The sequence below is a fragment of the Rhynchophorus ferrugineus genome, unplaced genomic scaffold, assembly GCF_030347505.1.
Source record: "Rhynchophorus ferrugineus isolate W39M unplaced genomic scaffold, kcgeb_rfMv2 rfM7, whole genome shotgun sequence".
Lineage (NCBI taxonomy): Eukaryota > Metazoa > Arthropoda > Insecta > Coleoptera > Curculionidae > Rhynchophorus > Rhynchophorus ferrugineus.
In genome coordinates, this window is record NW_027472586.1 from 49707 (window position 1) to 71137 (window position 21431).

The 21431-nt window shown below is 36.3% G+C and overlaps 3 protein-coding genes and 2 long non-coding RNA genes across 9 annotated transcripts; 2 read left to right on the forward strand and 3 right to left on the reverse strand.

Moving 5' to 3' along the window:
- Positions 1 to 920: 920 nt before the first annotated feature.
- On the reverse strand, positions 921 to 4491 carry LOC143200366 (uncharacterized). Its single transcript, XM_076410844.1, has 8 exons — positions 4178 to 4491; positions 2771 to 4120; positions 2575 to 2721; positions 1868 to 2032; positions 1747 to 1806; positions 1539 to 1691; positions 1225 to 1272; positions 921 to 1166 (listed from the first exon to the last, which is right to left on the reverse strand). Exons 1-8 carry the CDS (start codon positions 4413 to 4415, stop codon positions 940 to 942), a joined length of 2388 nt encoding a protein of 795 aa, XP_076266959.1. The 5' UTR covers positions 4416 to 4491; the 3' UTR covers positions 921 to 939.
- Positions 4492 to 5040: 549 nt separating this feature from the next.
- LOC143200364 (uncharacterized) lies at positions 5041 to 12116 on the forward strand. Of its 5 annotated transcripts, none has more exons than XR_013006700.1 (25): positions 5041 to 5399; positions 5466 to 5653; positions 6289 to 6448; positions 6646 to 6753; positions 6811 to 6954; positions 7015 to 7128; positions 7587 to 7703; positions 7777 to 7896; positions 8014 to 8133; positions 8272 to 8391; positions 8499 to 8618; positions 8672 to 8764; positions 8824 to 8892; positions 8954 to 9058; positions 9121 to 9207; positions 9265 to 9396; positions 9449 to 9556; positions 9619 to 9705; positions 9794 to 9892; positions 9977 to 10060; positions 10493 to 10579; positions 10647 to 10775; positions 10842 to 11007; positions 11094 to 11169; positions 11224 to 11353. XR_013006700.1 is itself a non-coding variant. In XM_076410840.1 (25 exons), exons 1-25 carry the CDS (start codon positions 5146 to 5148, stop codon positions 11408 to 11410), a joined length of 3105 nt encoding a protein of 1034 aa, XP_076266955.1. In that variant the 5' UTR covers positions 5042 to 5145; the 3' UTR covers positions 11411 to 12116. The 5 variants fall into 5 exon arrangements, 4 of the variants coding, with proteins under 4 accessions (XP_076266955.1, XP_076266956.1, XP_076266957.1 ...); XM_076410840.1 differs by having other exon boundaries at positions 5042 to 5399; positions 10842 to 11038; positions 11224 to 12116; XM_076410842.1 differs by lacking the exon at positions 5466 to 5653 and having other exon boundaries at positions 5318 to 5399; positions 10842 to 11038; positions 11224 to 12116.
- A 24-nt stretch (positions 12117 to 12140) lies between these two features.
- On the reverse strand, positions 12141 to 15049 carry LOC143200367 (uncharacterized). Its single transcript, XR_013006701.1, has 3 exons — positions 14284 to 15049; positions 13954 to 14104; positions 12141 to 13899 (listed from the first exon to the last, which is right to left on the reverse strand). It is a non-coding gene; the product is annotated as an uncharacterized LOC143200367 (long non-coding RNA).
- LOC143200368 (uncharacterized) lies at positions 14825 to 15588 on the forward strand. The gene is made up of 2 exons (XR_013006702.1): positions 14825 to 14961; positions 15027 to 15588. It is a non-coding gene; the product is annotated as an uncharacterized LOC143200368 (long non-coding RNA).
- Positions 15589 to 16155: 567 nt separating this feature from the next.
- Positions 16156 to 21409, reverse strand: LOC143199750 (uncharacterized). The gene is made up of 7 exons (XM_076409800.1): positions 21318 to 21409; positions 19073 to 21038; positions 17392 to 18174; positions 16773 to 17338; positions 16537 to 16681; positions 16336 to 16484; positions 16156 to 16280 (listed from the first exon to the last, which is right to left on the reverse strand). The coding sequence occupies exons 1-7, from the start codon at positions 21324 to 21326 to the stop codon at positions 16212 to 16214; spliced, it is 3687 nt and encodes a 1228-aa protein (XP_076265915.1). The 5' UTR covers positions 21327 to 21409; the 3' UTR covers positions 16156 to 16211.
- Positions 21410 to 21431: the final 22 nt, after the last annotated feature.

Here is a 21431-nt window from a genome sequence, read left to right on the forward strand (position 1 = left end):
TATTTTAAAACCTCCTTTTTACCAACGAAGGTTTATCTGGACCGGACCTAAAGTTTAACGTGGGTTTCGAACCACGATCCTCGGCATCAAGCCTACCGACTGGCGAGTGACCATATTAGAAATCATACCAGAAGACCTCCCTCCAATCTTACCTAGCCTGGTTACTGGCATGACCGGGATCATTTTCCTTGTCGAATTTTACATTCTTGCCTAGGACAATCACAAACATAAATTTACGACCATGCCCCATCAGGATTCGAACCCGCGACCATCGCAAGTGTAGGTGGCTTTTACCACTGCTCCAACAAAGCCGGCTAGGATATAGAATTATACAGAAATATACCGAATAATACCGGAAAGAATTCCGTTTTTACTATGCATTTAGTGTGTTGGAATGTAGTTTTTGTAATTTAATACGTAAGTGAATATTTATTTTTGTTCATTCTACTCGTCTGATACGTCAAAGTGACACATACGGATTTTAGTTAACATAACGCAAATACATTTGTATCGAACCGAATTTTGTCTAGGGTTATTTATTGAATCCATTGAATTAAATAATTTAATGTATTTTTTAAACTTTGGTTTTGACATTTTTGTGGTGAGTACATATTGGCAAATTACTAATATTTAATTAAAGATTTAGAAAGACTATTAAAAATGTCATGTCGCCTTTTAAAGGATATTAATGGATAAAGTTTTCGAGAGGTGTTTTAGCCGATTAACGGTTTAGTTACTACGTCATAGAAGTCGCTGTACCTCCAAAAATAATTCTAATTTGAAAAAATTCTTAAGAAAGCCTTAAAAGTCTAAAGTTTGAAAATATGTAGATACAGATTTAGATAATTCAAGTACTAATAGCGATACTGACTAGAGTGTACCAGGAATGATAGAGATCGGTCATAAATAAAATAACGCACTCAACAGAACCAGTTGTATTTATTCTATGTAACTTTCGTCTTGCACTTGCGACTCGTAAGAAACCAAGTGTTCAGAGCACCCATCCGAGCATTGCCTCGAGTAGGTGGAGTTCATTCGGGATCCGCTGGTGTTGGAAGGAGACGCTCGACCCAGGTTACGTGTTTGGTTCATGTTGACTGTGGGTCTGGTTAGATTCATCGTTTGATTCCGGCCACCTGGACACGTTCTGTTTAGGGGAGAGGGAACTGAAAAGAAAAGTTTCAATGAAACGTAGATTTGTTTTTGAACCAAGTTGACGTTTACCTTCGGAGCTTGTTATGTTTCTTGTTCTGTTGAGGGCTTGAGGACTTCCTGATAAAAGGTGTTACGTTGAGTTCGGTAACATTAGATTGTGTCCGTTCGGAAAGTTCGTATTTTAAATTTGCAATACGCGGAAAAACTTTTATTTAGTACGCCAGGACCGTCCACTTTTCATTGCTTACTCTAACCAATGTCGAGTATTAAGGAACTCGAAAAATAGCAATAAACCCAAATTAGCTTTGTTTTATTTACAATAGTTTGAAATTTGAACTTTCCTACTAGACACGCTGTAATTCATTTCAAAGTCTTATCAATACCTGATATCTGGTAGGTCGTATCAGCCCGTGGACCGCCTCTTGATAAAGTTCTGGTTCGATTTTGTGGCAGATCATAGGTGGTGTTGCCTGCAGAGCAGGTGGGACTGCAAGCGTCGTCGCCGTGAGTAGCTGCAGGACTGCGACTTCTCGATGCTGAGATATGATAAAAATGATATAGAGTAGGATTTCAAATAATTGCGGGTCTTACCTGGACTCCTAGGTATTATCCTGGTCTGGTTGGGGGGCAGGTTAAAGGTGGCGTTTGGAGCTGAAAATGGTTTAAATTAAATAAGTGATGACTTATTGCTCTTCGCATAAACAGTAATTACCTCCAGCCACTTGATAAGTAGCGTCGTGTCGTCTAGGACTACCTCTCGATATATTTCTGGTTCTGTCTCGTGGCAGGTCGTACGTAGCATCGGGAGCTGAACATATGGGGCTGCAGGTATCGTTTGAGAAGGCTGCAGGAGCACCTCGACCGACAGGCGTTGAACCTGGAAGGTGTGTTTGTCATGGATTATCGATTTTGAAGATCCGAAGTTGCAGGTTATTAAACTAACATTTACTACAGATGTTAGAATAAATTCAAGCTAAGAATTTAAGAGTTTTCTGAATAGAATGGTGAACGAGTCTGGAAATATATACAGCTTAGGCAAGCATTGAACCTCAAGCATCTCCAATAAACCAAAAAATGTGTTACAAGATCGCCAGGGAAACTTTGATGGCGCTTCATTGAAACATTACCCTATTAATTCTACTTCACCCGTTATTCACCTGCTTTACCTTGCTTCTGTCAACTATGACTTGTTCCACTTGATGACTCATGGTCTGGTAGAGTAATATTTTATTTTGATACGGAATTGTGTGTGTCTAGTTAACGATGAACAACACTTTAAAATATGTTGCATCAATTTCTTTAAATAAAGTTTAATTAGCCATCGTTGAAAGAATACGAACTATGATCATTAATAACCGGAATATTCATTAAATTAATTCATTCATTCAACGATAATCCGGTTTAAAGTGATATGAATACCGGCTGCTATCCGATAGCTGGCATCTTGTCGTGGACTGCTCCTCGATATAGTTCTGGTCCTGTCATGCGGCAAAGCATAGGTGGTATTGGGAGCGGAACACGCGGGACTGCAAGCGTCACCGCCAGTGGGACTTCCTCTGGGTGACCCTAAGAAATATCGTCTATAGTCTGTGACTTACTGGCGTTATTTTATTACCTCTACTCGACGGCTTGCTGGGTAAATGATAGGTGCCATCCATCCTCGGCGATGTCCTGGGACTTCGAGAGGGTGACGGCGTTCTGCTACGTGGCATGGCGAAAGTGGCTGAGGCTGGCGCGCACGGCGAGCTTATACGCCTAGTGACGTCGAGATTGCTCGGAGGCGTTGCATTCTGAATGATATTGAATCTATGCTCCTGCGAACGTCTAAAGGACTCATCGACGAATATATGATCCGGATCGTCTTCGGAGTCCTCGAATGTACTCATAAAGGCCTCCGAGTCGTGGGTGCTGGACAACAACGGCTGGAAACGCTCGCTGTACGATTCTTCATCCACGTTGACAAAAGAAAGGTGCTCGCTTCCATCTCCGCCGGACCTGCTTCCCTCGCAGGAAACCGGACATGCTCCGGATGTGCTGGGACTGCGGGGAAACAGATTTCTAGCTTGGAGACTTCTCTCTGGACTCCGGGAACGCTGTCCGCGGCTTTCGAAACTACCCTGAGGTGACCCCGGCGATTTACTTGGGCTTACAGCGTAGGTCTGATTGGCGCAAGGGCTGCCGTCGCCTGCAGGTTTGCTGATCGTTCGGGTAGTGTTTAGAGGACCGGACTGGCATACGTCGAAAGTTTGATTTTGAATGTCAGCTCCGGGCACGTCGAAGGTTTGATTTAGTGCCCCAGATCTGGGGACGTTATACGTTTGATTTAGGGCCCCAGCATTAGGAACGTCGAAAGTTTTATTTAGGGCCCCAGATCTGGGGACGTTGTAGGTTTGATTTAGGGCGCCAGTTGTAGGAACGTCGAAGGTTTGATTTAGTGCCCCAGATCTCGGGACGTTATAGGTTTGATTTAGGGCTCCAGGTCTGGAAACGTCGAAGGTTCGATTTAGGGCCCCAGGCCTGGGGACGTTGTAAGTTCGATTTAGGACCCCGGGTCTGGAGACATTCGCTGGGCTACACGGTGGACTGTCCGACTGGTTAAAGGTGCTCCTTAGCTGTCGCAGGCCCTGTTGTTCGCGGTCTTGACTGATATCTTGCAAAGACATGTCGAAACTGGAATCGTCGAAGAAGTAGGAATCATCGGTTATTTCGTCTTCATCGGGCATTCTCATAAGCAAACTTTGTTCAAACAAGTTAGGCACTAGCCTCCTAGGGACATCGAAACCGCTTGTATCCGCGGTGCAATAACCTGACTGATTATAACTGGACCCAGCACTATGGGGACTTCCTCGGCTAGCATTGGACAGGTTCTTGGGTTGCGAATGTCTATTACTCGGAGGTGACAGGCTTCCTGAGTATGGAGTCGAGCAGGGACTACTCCTCAAAGACGAACACGGAAGCTGGGAACCTATAAATTAATGCTGCCTGTGTTTTCTTGTCAATTTCAATAAATTAGTTTAGTTACCATCTAAGGGTTGGAAATCCCGTTGGAAGGAGTCATCTCCCGACGAATAACCGTGTCGCGGACTTGGACTGGATAGTTCGTCATCGAATTCCGGAAGCTGGTGTGCCACCAGCTCGCTTCCTTGCCTCCTGGTTATTAAATTTCCGCGGCTTCGACTGATTCGACGGGGTATCAGGATGGTGTTCTCCTGATTGGGATTATCGATCAATCCGCTGGGGATTATCAGTTTTCTACTCATAATTTTGATTCAAAAAGCGAAAGAAATTGGTAAACGATGTTATTTAGTTTTTGATGACACTGACATTTTTGCAGGTACTGCCCTGTCAATAATAAAAATTAATCAAAGGTAAGCGATAGTCCAAAAAGATTTATTCTTAAGAATAATTAACTTTGATACGGGGGTATAGAGAACAATTACATTGAAAACGATATCGATTATTAAGAAAATATCGACATCATTATCAAACTATAGTCGGCGTAAGTTTTCAAGCAATATGCTGCTGTTGACTTAATAGAATTTCGAATATTTTTCACTAAATCGCACCAAAGTTATTCTGGTCTCGGACAATGTCTCCTATTTTTAGATCGCTTTCTATGATCTTGATTCATGTTTTTTTAGAGCTCTTCGTTTTATCAGAAGTCTGCGAGAAATTGGTTCACTCTTCATTCGACAGACATGTTCAAGCCATTATTATTCCAATACCATCTCGGAGAGAAACATTTACGACGCATTTGAAAGACTTTAAACTTATAGATGTCAGACTGTAACAGTGTAAAAGTAAGTGTAAGAGTACTCTCGGAGCCATATGGTTTTTTAGATAAAGAGGTTTGGTGGAGAAATGTAAGTAACCTAAATTGAATGATAGTTATGACTTCAACTCTGTCAACTCAGTATCATTACATCTGTCATTACATTACGCCAAATTCCATGTGAAATTTCGAACATTTTTTATTGACCATAATATGCCATGTCTAAGAGGAAAACGCAAAAAATCCTCGTGCCCAAGGGTACGATTAACCCCAACGAAGACGTATTAATCGAAATCCCAATCGAGTTGAGAGACCAACCCATGGTGATAGCCAAGAGACCTGATAAGAATCGCAGTTATCGGAAGCTTACGATGCCCGATAATGAAGATGACCTCACTCGTCGAAAACCTAAGAAAAAACACAAACGCTTGGACGATAGCAATGAGGACATCAGCTTGTATCACAAAGCGTCGTAAGATCATCCCAAAACCCATGATCAAACTGTAGTTATCAGTACGGTGATTTTTTCCTTTCATAGAAATAGTTCCGCCTTAAACAAGACAGGCGTAGACAACCTGGACGAGACAGAGCAGCTGGAAAAGGATTTAATACAATCGAAGCTCCAGAATTTCCAGCAGGCTCGCAGAATGTTTATACTCGAGACAACCAGCGTCGCCACCAACGCTAGTGCTATATCACCAGACATTAACACTAGTAGTGATCTAGGTCATTTAATGAATATTCATATACATTTCAAGCACAAATCAATAACATATGTGCCGTTTTGAACATATGCCCTTTTTTCTAAAATTTTATTTGCGCCACTAAAGATATTTATGGTTCATTCTCTCATATCTCATCATTATTAAAGACAAACTTTTTATCGAATTGATGGTTTAACCAAGTTTGAGCAGTTCATGATGAATACTTCCTTTCCAATCCCACCAAACGCTAGCATCACCTTCCTTGGCGTCAACGCGAGCTTTGCCATCATTTGTGAAGCTTCACCAAGCTTTGACCGCGATCTTTTTCGCTTCGAGCTTCCTATCTATTATGTAAATAAAATGTTTTGGTATTCTTCAGTATTTTAAAGAATTTATTCGACTTTTTTCTGGACAGGGCAAGATTCAATTTATTCACGTCATCTATTTATTAGTATGGCTTTATTGGAAAAGTATTGCTACAAATATGCGACTTTAAAGGCTTTTATTAATTTTATGTTTGCCCAGTCTATTATTAAATCACGTCCATTGTAACACGTTTCTCGCGTATTAATTTTGTTAATCATTGTTTTTTCAAATTAACTTTATTTCAAACAACAAAGTTGACTCAGAAAAATTCAGTCTAATATTTCTTTGCAGATTTCGAGTCGGATTTCAAAAAAAAAAAACTGCTGTCCAGTTCGCTGCTCACGCCTAGTTGCGGCAAACAGTCTGATCCATCAGGTGAGGGCTGCGGTGGCCGTATGATCTGCAAAAATCCGAATGATCTAGATAGTGAAGACAGCGATTCGTCTGAAACGTAAGTACATATTGTACACATGTATGATCTTATCTTTCGTCGAATCAGCCGTGAGACAGATATCGGCAACAAGAAGCAGACGTTGATCTGCTTCTAGATGCTTCATAAAACAGAGTGGGGGTTTTCGATGTGGAGAGAGGGCGCGGTGTAAGTTAGAACGCCTGATGTTTCAATAGTTTCAATGATTCTCCTTGCAGTGGCTCCAAGAGAAGCAGAAACATGCCACAGGAGAACGAAAACAAGAGTGACGGAGAGAATAGCACATATATCATAAACGGTACTCTAGCAAACTCGAAAAGTGGCAAGTAAGTATGCCCTATAATAACTAAACTACTGTCACTGCAATACTGCTATGGTTTTAGTAGTCTAAAAAAACACACAAAGCGAAAGGAGAAGAATGAAGGAAGATGTGGAAGAGAAGAGAATAACAATTCGGAGATTGATGAGACACTATACGAAGAGAACAGAATACTAGATAAAACTCCAGGAAGATCACGGAAGGACGAGTACGTTTTAATTGACAAATAATAAAATCCTAGACAATGATAATTCAATTATGTGTCTAGTTTTTGTTTAGGAAAAGTCAACAAACCAAAAGAGGAGCCTTTGGATGATGGAAGTGGCAGATACAAGAAGATTATTAGTGTTTTAGACAAATTACTGGATACGGTCAACAAAGAGTAAGCGTAGATAATAGTTATAAATGATGCACGAATTTCTTGTCTCTGTTATCTGAAAAAGATAAATTACTTTGCATTAATGTAATTGATTGTGCCTGATGATTGTTCACAAACATTTTACGTCCCAAAGAGTATGTTTGAGCTTCGAATCTTCATAGTGAACTGTATTTTTAGTACATCACATTTTATTATTGTAGTCCCTCTCTCGGGTTCTTATTGGTGGCAGAATCAGGTGAAAATATAAGTACTCGTGTAGCTCACTAGATATCTCAGTGGTCAAAATTATTAGAACGAAAACAAGGAAATAATTTACATTCACAGAATAAGTCACATTCGCTTACACAAATAAATTTACCCAGCGATCTGCTTTCTGTCGCAATATTTTTATTTTGTTCTTTTTAATTTTAATTTTATTTTCAATTTGCAAATCTTTTTTTGCAATACGATAATGTTTTTAGTGATTCATCTTGTACTAGCCTCGTAAACAGTAAAAGAAGGAAGAAGGAAGTAGATGTATGTGGGCAGAATACGGTTACCCCTAAACGACTTATCGCTAGACTCCTTAACTTTGACGAGTAAGTCAACATCACTGATAAATACAAATTATTCTTCTTATATTAATAATATAATAAACAAACCCTTTTTTAGTACACCTCCTTGTGCAACTCCCGTAAACAGTAGGATGACTAAGGAGAAGAAGGCGGGTAGTTGCGGACAAAAGATAGAGAGCGCCAAACATAAAAAAGCTAAACATTCTGACGATAATGTGTAAGTTGGCATCATTAAGCGTTAAATTATTGTGTGTTAACAAATTACAATACTTTACTCTTATTTCAATGTTGATTCATAACAAAATATTGGCCACAAGGTTTTAAATTATTGTAGCGATTCTCCTTGCACCACTCCAACAAAGAGAAAGATATCTAAGGAGAAAGAGATGGGTGTTTGCAAACAGGAGTTTGAAAGTCCCAAACATAGAAAGGCTAAAGATTTAAACAGGAATTTGTAAGTTAATACAATTGAGAGTAAGAATCCTCAATACTATAAATAGAAGTATAAATTACAATATGTTCTTATTATTATTTACAATTATAACAATGTATAATAACATGATATTAAATGGAAGTTTTTCAATTATTTTAGCAATACTCCTTGTACCACTCCGGTAAAGAGTAAAAGGTCAGAGGAAAAAGGAATAGGTAGTTGTGAACGGGCAATTGAGAGTCCCAAACATAGAACAGCTAAATATTCAAAGGATAATGTGTAAGTTAACATCATTAAAAGTTAAACTAGTTAATGGTAAAAACAAATAACATAACTCTAAAGACGATGTTAACTATCTCCATTCATTAATCTTTCAATAATTTTAGACATTCTCCATGCGATAACCTTGTAAAGACTCAAAGATCGAAAGAAAAAGATGTGGGTGGCTGTGAACAAAAATACAAAAGCCCCAAGCAAAAGATACATAAGGTTCCAGACGATGATGGGTAAGTAAATGCAATGTAATGTTTATTACCAATTATACATTACTTTATATCAGTCCAGAGACTTATAAGAGATCAAAAGATAAAGGGGATGATCACAGACCCAGTAGCTTCAGAAAAGATATTGATAAAAACATGGGACTAGACGAGTAAGAAACATTTTGTCTAACAATCATTACATTCTAATCAAACACGTCAATCTTCGTAGAATTCTTGCCTATGGCCCAAGGAAGAGGACGAAGGCCGTACAGTGGCCGGATGATGATGATGATGATGAGTTAATATGGTTTAAAAATAAGTATCGCAAACTATTTCTTGTAACAGGAATTATTTTACAGTAACATGAGGAAGAAGTCTGAAGAAAAGAAAATGAGTGGTTGTAAACCTAATTTGAGTGGGAGTATTTTGAGCAATAAGATACGAGAATGGTCATACGATGATGAGTATGCCGTATAAGTTTGTTTTAGTGCTATGAGCTCAATCAAGATGTTATTAAATATTTCAGTAGCGCGAGCAGCTCTTCCTATAATTATTCAAAGGATGAATGGTCGAAGCATCTTGAAAAGAGTTATTTAAATAAAGCCCCGCAGTGGTTAGAATGCGTAACAGTATTGTATTCATTATCATTATTAAAGCATCATGTCTTCAGTGCCGTTAAGTCTTCTCCTGATAGTTACTCGTCCATAACATACCCTCCACTGCCAGAAATCAAAAGTGAATTTCAACCGATCAGTACCAGCTCTTCTTTCAACTTAACTTTGAGCCAACCTAAAGCCCATCAGTAAGATCAGTTAATTTGCGATGAAAACATAAAATAGTACTGCTTATCATAGTGGCATCAGTGGTTTTACCCCATCTTATTCGAGAAAGTGCAATAATATACCACAGTCAGTTGAAATCAGTTGTCGAAATAAGACTTTTATATTTCCTGAAAACTACCAGTAAGTTTCTCTATCTTAAGAATACATTATTACATTTTTTTACCTGTTAATGCCTCTACCAGTAATTATCCAAGAAAATGCGAAAGACCCAAGGATGCGAGTGATTATGATTTACTAAGTAATTCTGCAACATTGCCTGAGAAAAATGTGTAAGTTCATCCTATAACTTTTCTTATTTTAATGATAAGTTAACAATCCTAAACTTAACAATACGTCGTTGATTTATTTATACATTAGCGACCCTAGCGGAAATTTTCCAAAGAAATGTGGTAGACCAAAAGAAGCAAATGACTATGCTTCGAGAAACAAGGCTTTTATATACTCTGAAAATTATGAGTAAGATCCGTTTTTCAATAACAGCCATCTAATTCATAAATTAAAATTACTAGTAATTAACAATTATTATCAAATAAATTTTAGTTATTCAAGGAACAATAAAAAGCGACTGGAAGCGAATGCCGACAGCTTACTGAATCAAGCTATACGATTGCCTGATGAAAACGAGTAATACATTTCAATCTATATTCAGTTTTTGTAAGACGAGTAGAAAACCAAACGATCATAATGTACTAATTACAGCTGTAGTATTACTGTCTAATGCTCATAATCCCACTGATAACTTTAAAATGTTTGTGATTCCAAATTTTAAAATTCGAAGCCTTTAATTAGAATTATTAATTTTACCAGTTATCTATGATATCTATTTAGAGTTATTCAAAAAAAGGTAGGAGACTGAATGAAATGAATGACTACGGTCTATTGAATAAAGGCTTAATATTATCCGATGATGATGAGTAAGTTTGTCTTCTAGCATTTGTTAACTTAATATTTACAAAGGTGATGAAAATTTTCATAATTTATAATTAGTTGCATTATATTTAAAATAGCTTAAATACCCTACATACCTATATATATAATCATTTTTAAACATTATAGTACTTATAAATGTGCCAATACGAAACCGAAAGAGACTCATGACTACATTTTACTGTATAAAAGTTGCATATTCCCGGAAGATGCTGAGTAAGTTGGTGAAAACGTTTAATGACAGGTCATCCTAATAAACAAAATACGGCCAATCTGCTTTCAGATATATCGGTTCTTCTCAACGCTACTCCTCAAAGAACATCAGGACTAAGGAAATAGTAAACAGTACATGGGAAAAGGAAACGGACGGAAGTCTAGTGAAAGAAAATTTATTCGGGCCGGACAATCTTGAGTATGTTTTCAGCCTATAAATAAATCAAATATATATTAAAAGATTTCAACACTTGAATGTATTTAGCGATGAAGATGTATTCCATATCCAAGACCTGGTGAGCAGTTTTCAAGACGCTAGAACCAAATTAAACAACGCCGTTAAACTAGCAAGCTCCACATTGAAACAACTGAATGCAACGAAGAATTATTCTGAACATCGCTTGGACGAATCTGATTCAAATGAGAAACAGGTGTGTCAAAATAAACTATGTGTGCAAGAAAGTAAGTCTATTTTAATCCAAAACATTTTTTATATATTTATATTTGTAATAACCAGGCCCAGATCAACAAATAAGAAAGAAAACACCATCAAAGCACCAACAGCACGACGATACATTATTAACAAGTTCTTAGTATGTACGCAGGGCAAATTTCACAATTCTTCATTTAAACGCCATTTCTCATAGTCATACAGTATCTATTGGTCCGGCATCTAAGGAAATAGCAAACAAAAACTCCAAGGAACTTCAAGAGCCTTTAACCAACATGATGAATCGCAGTTTAGATAACTTAATCTCTAGCAAAGTCAAAGACGACAGGAAACCTCCTTGTAAAGCGAAAAGTTCTCGTTCACTAAATTTGTCTCACGGCTAAATGAACTATAAAGAGACACGGCTCCAAAATGTAACCTTATTTCATCAGTCGCTGTCAAAAGTGTTTAGGTTATATTCCACCAAATGTATTCATATTTTATATTCACGTGAATAAAATTTTAATCGTTAAAAACTTATTTCATCATTATCACAGTCGCTGTCAATAATTTTGACGTTATATGTCAAGATACCCTGTCATCTTTCCAACAGCAAATCTTATTTCTTAAGTTTTATTTGTTAAATTTTTATTGATATGAGTATATTATTTCAGTATTTATTGGTCTTAGAGTAATCAATATCGCATACGCGGGCCTATACAGTACGCCAATGTACAGCTATCATTGAATTAAGTGAGAAAAACAAGCTACTTCCTATCTTTGCCGTGAGAATAATCAGTACAGTAAAAAAAACGATGAAAGTCGCCAATGACACTTAAAAATATATTATGGGTATAAGGATACAATGAGAAATGGTACACCAAGATGAATAATCGTTTTTAGATAAATGGTAAATAGTTTTTATTGATTAAATTTGTTAACACTTTCAATAGTAGATTCTTTTATATTATTTCTTTTATTTCCATTTTCGAAGTAATAACAAAAGAGAATCTACTTTTTAATATATGACTACTTTATTGGCGAATCTAGGCATTTCATAAATAATAATAATTTTGTGTTATTCTAAATGGCATAGAAATAAGGTTATGTATAATAATAACACACAAGTACAAATAAAGCGTTTATTTAACATTTCTGCGTTTTAAAGAAATACAAGAATTGTTTTAATACTAAAACATAATCTACAATGAAATATTGAACAGAGAATACTAAAGTTATCATAAAATTATCAATATTAAAAATAATTTGAGGTTAGTACATTATATTTCGAGATTGTAGCATATGTTTATTCAATCATTCATCTATATCAACGTCATTGTGATTGATCAATCTTTCTAAGATTATGTATGCCATTATAATTTCAGCATAATGTCATATTATTTTATTAATTTTATATACAATGAAGTTCATATTGAAATTACTATTGCTTAACAATAGAAGATTGAGGTAAAATAATACAATTTTGTAAGATAACAAACCATATTTTAATCACTTTAAGGTTATGTAACCTATATATAACATTGTTGCATATTCAGATATCAATGAATTTCAAACACAAATAAAATAATATTATTTAATAAAAGTAGTTGTTCAATAACAATAACATCAATGTAATTGGTTAATCATTTTAAGGCTATGGTCATTACTTCCTACTATGATAAATATAATATCGATTTAACATTATAATCATTTAAAACTGCATAACATTAATGCAAAATAAATTTGAGGTTAAGAAAGCACCCTGTACGCCACTGGTCTTGACGATTATTCATAAAAACCCAGGATTTTGACAAATTCTTGCCGATGTAGCCGTCGTAATCGTTTGAGCATGTGCCACTTGGATGCGCGACTGTGACCGGCGTAGCTTTTCGAATACCCCTAAACAAGCGCGTCCACTGTGTCCCCTTGCAAATACATGTGTGCGAGCTCAACTATTATTTTTATTATTACCACTAGCTCCAACCCGCCTAGTTACATAAGAGAGGTGATTTTTTTTGTTGTCGTGTTTACAGATATAAGATGGGACCTGTATATACGCGAGCAATAGAATAATAGCGTTGACAAAGGAAACAATCTGTTAATTTAACTTAAATTGACGAGGGGATGTGGGCTCCGCTTATAAAGCCAATTGAACTTTATTAGCGAGCCAGTTGGTTTAGGCATGTGAGCGCGTCAGTCACTTAATAGCAGTTTTAACGGTTTTTTAACTTGTCTTATATTCGACGCAACATCCCATAATATATCACAGGTAAGCGACGTCCTCATTTTTTAGCTCATTAATTTGGATTTTTATTAAATCATATTAATAAGTTATTCTTCAATTTGTTCATTGATTATTTCTCAATAGCTTTTAAACGACTAATAACAGTAACTTTGGTTATGTTTAAATAATATACGTCATTTAAGCTGTACTTGTCAATGCAAATTTTTAATTTTTCCATAAATTTTACTGTATCCTATTTCTACAGAAAATCTCTCGAAAAACATGACGATCGTCAATACAATTTTTTTCTTCATCCAGAAGTTTAAGGACAATATTTTATATCAATTTTGATTAATTACATATATTACATTATTCGAATAATTAATATAAGAGTCTATAGATTTCTGTTATTACAGTTTTAACCAACAATTTCGGCCATTGAAGACAAAACAGGTAAATATAGCATATGACGTTTTTAAAATTGTTTTTGTATTCTTACTATTAAATTATATTTCTTAGCCTATTTATTCTCACTAGTAATTTAATAGTCTTGGTAGGTGGAGCAACAGTAACCGCTGCTTAACACAATCTGGCGTGAACATCTCGCGGCCAACATCAACCATGTTAAAGTACACGAATATTTTACGGCAATTTATTGGCGAAATCGACCTATAAATAGGAATATTATAGCAAACGTATTCAATGGTGTTATTTACAGTTTACCAGACAAACACCATAAAGTTGCATCCACAAGACGAGTGCATCAGAAATAAATTTCAATTAACGACCCGCTAACAGAATTTCAGTTCTGATTTGAATGATTCACCTTCAGGTTGATGCCCTTTTAATTGGACATGTCATGCCCTTCGACCTTCTTGAACACCAATTAATGCATATTAGTTTTTTGTTGTTTTATTCGATAATTATGTATGTGAAAAAGTAATTCTTTTTTTCTATTGTATTGATTTAAAGGTTTTTTTTTGCTCAATGAAAGTAAGTTTCTATTATCAGTTCAATCGTTCTGTTAAAAAGAAAGAGTAGATAGAGTTTTACCTCAATCACTGTATCAACTTTTTACTGAACTAACGGTCAACGGCTTTAGGATCAAAATATTTAAAGATTTTATTATACTTTAGAACAATGGCACAATTTTCTAGTGTTTTATATGTAAACATTAATAATGTGGAAAACAGTCCAGTAGCAGTAATATAACTGTCATAATTAATTGACAGAAAATTACGACTGTCACTGTCATCGCACAATTTATTAGCTTGTTTTCTTCTTCTTGTTAAAATGCCATCCTAATAGACATATTGAGCGTCTACCGTCCTGTCGACCACTTTTAAGATTAACCCAGAATGCTATCAGTGAACGAGACCTTTGACTCACATCGGCCGATAAGCTGACCCCCCCAAGTACCCCCGTACATGGTCCGTAGCCTGTTTCTATCAGCCAGCGGTTCAGTAAACACGATAGGCTTACGCACAAACTCCAAATTTATGTACGTTCCGATTTAAAACGATATTTTCGATGCGAGATCGTTTCAAGAAAGAGAAAAATCCGCTGCGTGCGTGTGTGTATGTGTGTGGTTTTTGTTTGTTTCCGCTACTTTGGACCAATCACCTAATTATTATTGTCTGCTCTAAATGACTAGTCCACGACTAGTTCACTGTTTCACCGGGGTCGAATTATTTAACCTCAAGACTGGTGTTATTGAATGAAACGACAAACGTAAGTGTTGCTTCACCGCGTTACGGGCCGCACTTCGCGATTCGTTTTCGATTTTACTGTTGCAGGGCCGCTCCTGGACTACTTATTGACCCTGTTACTAAGTACTAGTGCCGCAGGAGTGTATTCAGTCTCCTGCTGCTCAAGTGCTTATCAATGGGAGTTGATGTCACACCAGAGACCTCTACATGCACTTGCTGCAAGCCGCTGAACACATCCCACCGGTTTCCTGTCATTAAAGATTTGCTGACTCATGTGTCTGGACACGAACTGGTACGACTGGAAATTTCTGGATTATCAGAATATTTTGTTTAACAGCACCTAACGTAACCTCATATGTCAATTTCTTGCCACAGAAATTACAATATGAAAAAAATATGTTTTGTATAACGTAAGTGTTCATTGTCATTTATAAATATATTTTATATTTGCACCGTTATATTTACATAAAAATGCATTTTAAAAGATACATATTTTGATTAAAATAAAACATATAACAAAATATAGGTACGTTGCATTAAAAATATATTTAGTTTGTAAATTGATTATTTTAGTAAATCTTACACTATATTAACAACATTGTATATTAGGTTGCATATTTGTAGCGATTAAATTTAATATGTTTTTTTTTTAATAAAAAAGAGGGTTGATCATAATTCATTTTGTTTGTTTTTTTTCTTCTTAAAAAACGTTAAATATGAAACTCCCATTGAATTCCATTCAATTGATTCAGGTCCAGCCAGATAAACTATGTTTTAAATGAAACAATAAAATAAAAATAAATTTTTATTTTGTAATATCTTAAAACATCGGGGGGTTTCGTCTATGTGAACATTTGATTTATCTTTGAGCAGACTCCTTTGATTTTTATGGAATAAAATATAAATAATAGTTTCACGTTTAATTTTATAAAAGATTTTCGGCCGTTAGTAAAATCATTAGTACAAGTAAAATATAATTGGTCACAATTAGAATCGTCACCATATACAGTTTCTGACAGTTAAGTACACGAATTACCATACTAATCTGATGTTCATGGAATCTTGGATTAATAGAAGTAAAGATTACAGTTCATCATAGTTTATGTTATATACAATTTTTTTAATATTCTGAAATCTTTTTTAAATCTAAAATTGGTTGCGTTCTATCTATAGTTGATTCAGGCTCTGTAAGGTAAAAATATAAAACAACAAAAAATAAATAAATAACAATTATTTATTTTGTACTTATTGTATATATAATATCTTTAACAGTCATATATTAATAACGTTTTTGTCTATCGGAAAATTCGATTTACCTTTGAGTACATTCCTTTGTATTTTCTATAATATAAAAGATAATTGACATGAAGAAATAAGAACAGAAACAAATACAAACCTTTGCGAATCTCTCACAAATCACTCTGTCGGCCTCCTTAAGGCACTTCTTGTGTTTGTTGACATGTTTCTGACGAACCTCCGGTAATTTCTCATAGTTCCGGCGGGTGATTTCCTTCATTTGCTGTTCAGAGTACAACTTGAACTTGCCTAAGGTTAAACAGAAATTAAAAGTGTCAAAGAAACTCTGAAAGATGCATACCGTCTTTCGAGGGGGCTCTATTCTCCAGGAAATGCATTTTCAGTGCGTCTTTGTTACGCTCCCTCCAAATGCGGGAGTTCAACATAAGCTGACGTCGATACTCTGCCGTATAGATGAACTCCGGCTTATTTTCTATTAAATACTCCTGCATGCACGATATAAGTACAGACACAATTTTGCACACCATCAGTTTATTAAGAACTAACTATATACATGGCATCATAATATTACTATACCTGTAAAGTATAAGGTCGCAGATTATCAACGGTCGCGTCTCCACTGTTTTGTACTGTTTCTTTCTCAGTTTCCCACTTCCTCTGGCTGTCGAGCTTGTTCCGCTCGTAGCTGTTCCTTCGATCTTTGGATTTCTTTGAACTTTGCTTCTTTGGTATTTGAATTTTGACCTCGTCGTATTTCCTCGGCTTGTTACCTTTCTCATTATCTGCGATTTGATTGGAATTCTCTTCGAGGATTAACGTGTACGCCATGCTCTGTTTCTGTTGCTTCATGGTATCCAACAGTTTCTTCTTGCACCGTTTACAGTAGGTTATGTACTTGTGGGATTGGTTCTTGTCACAAATGCAGTAGTAGTTGGTGCGTTTGCAGGACCGCCCGTTGCAGTAACATTTCATCAATGGGTTGGTGCAGTAGGCCAGCGCGTACTTCTTGCAGCAACACATAACGACGTTAGGTTTCGAACTGCCATCGCTCGGTTCTTCGCGGAGAAATGTTCGACCGCAGCAGGCACACGCCTCAGCTGTTGACCCCTGTCCGTCTAGGATTGACGTCGGAATACTTAAACCTAACAAAAAATGTCATGAGTTAAAAACTAAAAACCGATAAGAACAAACTCACTAGTACTTCCTATCTGAGAATATGTCGCAGACGTCGCTGAGGGTAGTCCCGCATTCCCACTAACGTTTGTTCCGTTCTCCGTTTGGATGATCTGATCCGAGGTACTCCTATTCTCTGAAAACGCTTCCTTTTTAACTTGCTCTGATTCCCCATCAAGCCCTCCTTGCATTTCGGTTTGCTCAGTGCCGCAAGAGCAAGCTTTGGTCTCGGTTTGGATCATCTTATCCATGGAGTCGCTCTTTGGACATTGGGGTTTGCCTACTTTTACTTGCTCCGTATCATCATGAGTCTTCCCCGAGGACTCATCGTTCACACCATTATCTCGTCCTTTAAGTAATGTTTTTAAATATTGAACTTGTCTGTCTAGGGTTTCCACTCTCGCTTGTACCTCTTTAGTAATCTTTTCTGGTCGGTTATTTTCAGTTTGTATTCTCAGCGATGCCGTTTCTTTTTCTCTGTACAATGGCGGAGTTTTTTCAGAAGACGGCATAGACACGGGGCTGATGATTTTCCTCGTATGTTCCGTCTCGGCAACGTATACGCCGTCTCCTTCATTGTTCTGTTTTTCCCACATAACCTGCGTTTCTTTCGTAACGCCTTCCACGAGTTTTGGAGCTATAGCTTGTACGTAAGCGTTGGATGTTAGTTTTTCCGCATTGCATCGGGTAAAATGTTTCGCCAGTTTTTGAACAAGAGGACAAGTGTCATCGGAGTGTTCCGTTTTACAATCGCAGTTGTGGAAGGCTTTTTCCAATGAGTTCATATCGGCGACGTGCGGGATATCTGTGTAAAAAGTAATTTTCAGTCAGTATCTGTATCTTATTGGCTTCTGTTTATCTTGTTCATTATTAAGTCACTGGCGCCAAATCACTTTACCAAGTTAAATATTTGAGGTGGATATATTATATTATTTATATTTATTTTATTTTGGTTATTTTTATTTCATTTAGATTCTCCAGGTTCCAGGTTATAGGTGACAAAGAACCCATAAAAACCCACAGTTGGAGGTAGATTTCAAACTAGACATGCTACAAATGAGAATATAGTTATCTCTCACGTGAACTGGCTACCAAAATCGCGTAATTTAATCCTGTAATTAAATTTAAAAAAACTTTTTTCATTCTAGTTCAACATCAACCAGCCTTCAATATTCAATAACCCAATATGTATAAGTTCGATCATCTATTGGTTCACTTGTTGAAATACGTGTAATTTAAACATTGGCAATACTACGACACTCCAAGTTCATTTTTTTGTTTTGTTCAAAAGAATTCGAATTCCTATGTGATATGTTTTGGACTAAACTTGAGATTCTGATTAAACTTTATAGTGAGTACCTATAGTATATAGTAACTATAGTACCTTCTGAGAGCTACTCAAATCAAAATCCTTGATTCGCTACTAGATTATGTTATTTTTCTAAAGACGCCCATTTGACACGACTGATGTATACATTATATGGATTTGCTTACATAATGTTACACAAGTACACACATACATAAGTGTTATACCAATAATCCAAAACAATGCCGAGTAATTCATGAAATCAAGAATGCACTATTGCCAAATTAGTTGCAAGCAATTTAATTAATATTGTTTTTCATAAACAATAAAATTGTAATTAAATAATTGGAACAAAACTAAGAATAAAGAAACCAATCGATGACCCTCTCTATATTACCTTGATATAATGCTGGACTATCTTCAGCCTTCCGCTGATCACTGGTCACTTCACAAACGCACGTGGGTTGTTTACACTTGCTGCATAACGTGGAAATCTTTATATTTGTACTACTCGGTTTAGACTCTACTGCTATATCAGCAAACACGGGACTATGGCCATTTTGGATCGGTACCTCTGGTGGATCAACGATAAACTGTTTTCCATCAATAACATAATTTATATTAGCATCTATGGGCACCGCCATGTCAGTTTCAATGACGTACTCCCGTTGCGGTGCTTCGTTCGTACCTTGATCAGCACCTACCACTTTGTACCTGGATTGTTTCTTCTCCACGGTCTTCACTCCTTTCTGCTCCCCCTTGTTGGTCTCAAGAAACTTCTTCAATTTAGACAAGTGGCCGATCTCGTTATCTATCCACGCGATTTGGTACAGCCTTTCATTCTCGGCAAACTTCAACAGATAATCGCCGCTATTTCTAGTCGTGTTTTTACTGCTCTGTCTGAAAGAATCGGATCGCCGTGAATGCTTCTCCGCATCGAGGCTTCTGGTGCTTCTTTTGTTTTCCGGAGAACTAGAACTAGACATTTGGGGGTCGGATTCGCTCGTAGACAACAACTTTTTGATAATCTTTTTGACCTGCTGCTTCTTGCTGTTTGTTTTCTTCCTGTTGGTCACCAAAAGTATCTGTAACACGTCGATGAGCTTGTCGAAATCACCGTCCTTGTCACTGGACGAAATCGTTGACTCGTTGTGTCGTCCATTGCTGCTAATGTACTCGAAACTGTCACAGCTGGAGCCTTCAACACTATTACTTAAGAGGAGTGACCGATTCGGATCTGTTTGTACCGCGATTTCCACCTTGTCGGCACAAAGACAATCGACGTTTACTGGTTCACACTGACTCAGTTCTATTGTCTTTTTATCTGGTGGTTTCCAAGCATTTTGTTTATTATCATTACCGAGAAGGTTGTTATTTAACTTTCTAGTCTTTTCCACTATGTCCTCTTCCTCCACTGAGCTCAATACCAAGCGTCTAGTACTTTTCTCTGGTTTAACACATACCTTAGGTGTTGAATCAATCACATTAACATTTGCACTCATTTTAACAGCTTTGCTTTTCCTGTCTTTAATATCCTTCCTTTTAGACTTGATTTTTTTATTCCTATATATCGAATCAGGAACTTGGGAAAATACATTTTCTCGTGTTGACTGTACACATGTTTCATCCGTCACATAATTTTCATAATTATCCTGTTTGTTTACTGATTTGGGTGAACAAGAAATTGGGGTGGCTTCTGAATCTGAATTTACTAAAAACACTTCACCTAAAGCAAAGGTAGGTGTTGAGAAAGCTATCGGTACACCTATCTTCTCTTTCAACTGGGAAAGTGTTAAACCAAAACTAAATATCTTTTTATCCTCTGAACTGCTGCTAGAGATGCTTTTTGTTTTTGTAAATGAATTTGAGCTAGAGGAAGCTATAGGCTGAGTCTCTTCTGGCTTATTATCACTGTGACTAGAACTTGTGGATGAATCAAATACTAGTACCTTAACATTATCTGTTGATGAAACCTGTGACAGATCAAGCTGGACTTCTGTTTCACATAATTTGGTAGGTAATGAGTTACTTCGTTGCATATAGCATGGAGAAATATCTTCATTTTTAACACATTGTACCTGTGGTGATTTAAATTTGGCAGAGACCTTAATACCATCAAGAACAGTTTCTTTTAGAGGAAGATCAATTACTTTTGAAGAGCTCTCAGTTATAATTGTCTTTGGAACATTACATGGAATACAGGTTTTTTCTTCTTTCGTATCCAAGATGGTAAAACTAACAGTTTCAGCTCCAGAAAAATATTTTTGGAGATGTGGGCTTTGGGAGTAGTTCTTATAATAATTCAGTACCTGTTTCGTGGATGCGTCTTCATCTGAATTACTCATTACATAAAAAAGCAGAACCTGTAAATATTTATTTTATTTTTTTAATATTGGGTGGCTACCAGTTTATAACGTAAAATTTTTGTGACATTGACAATTAATAATGACAAATAAGTTAAGACATAATCAATAATATAGATTCATGACATAGTATAATTATATTGTTTTTGTACATAATGAAAAAAATATAAAGAATGGGAATTAAAAACTATTTTATAAATAACGAATTAAAATAATAAAAGTAATTAAGACAAAAGCGATGTTTATTTACAATTTATATAGAAATGTATTCGTACTTACCAAAATCATAAAATTGTATTTTTTTAAGTCAAATAAAACCGTTAAAAATCATAACAGACCTCTAAACATAACCCAACTTCATAACATGTGTCAATAGTTGCCTATGTATAAACA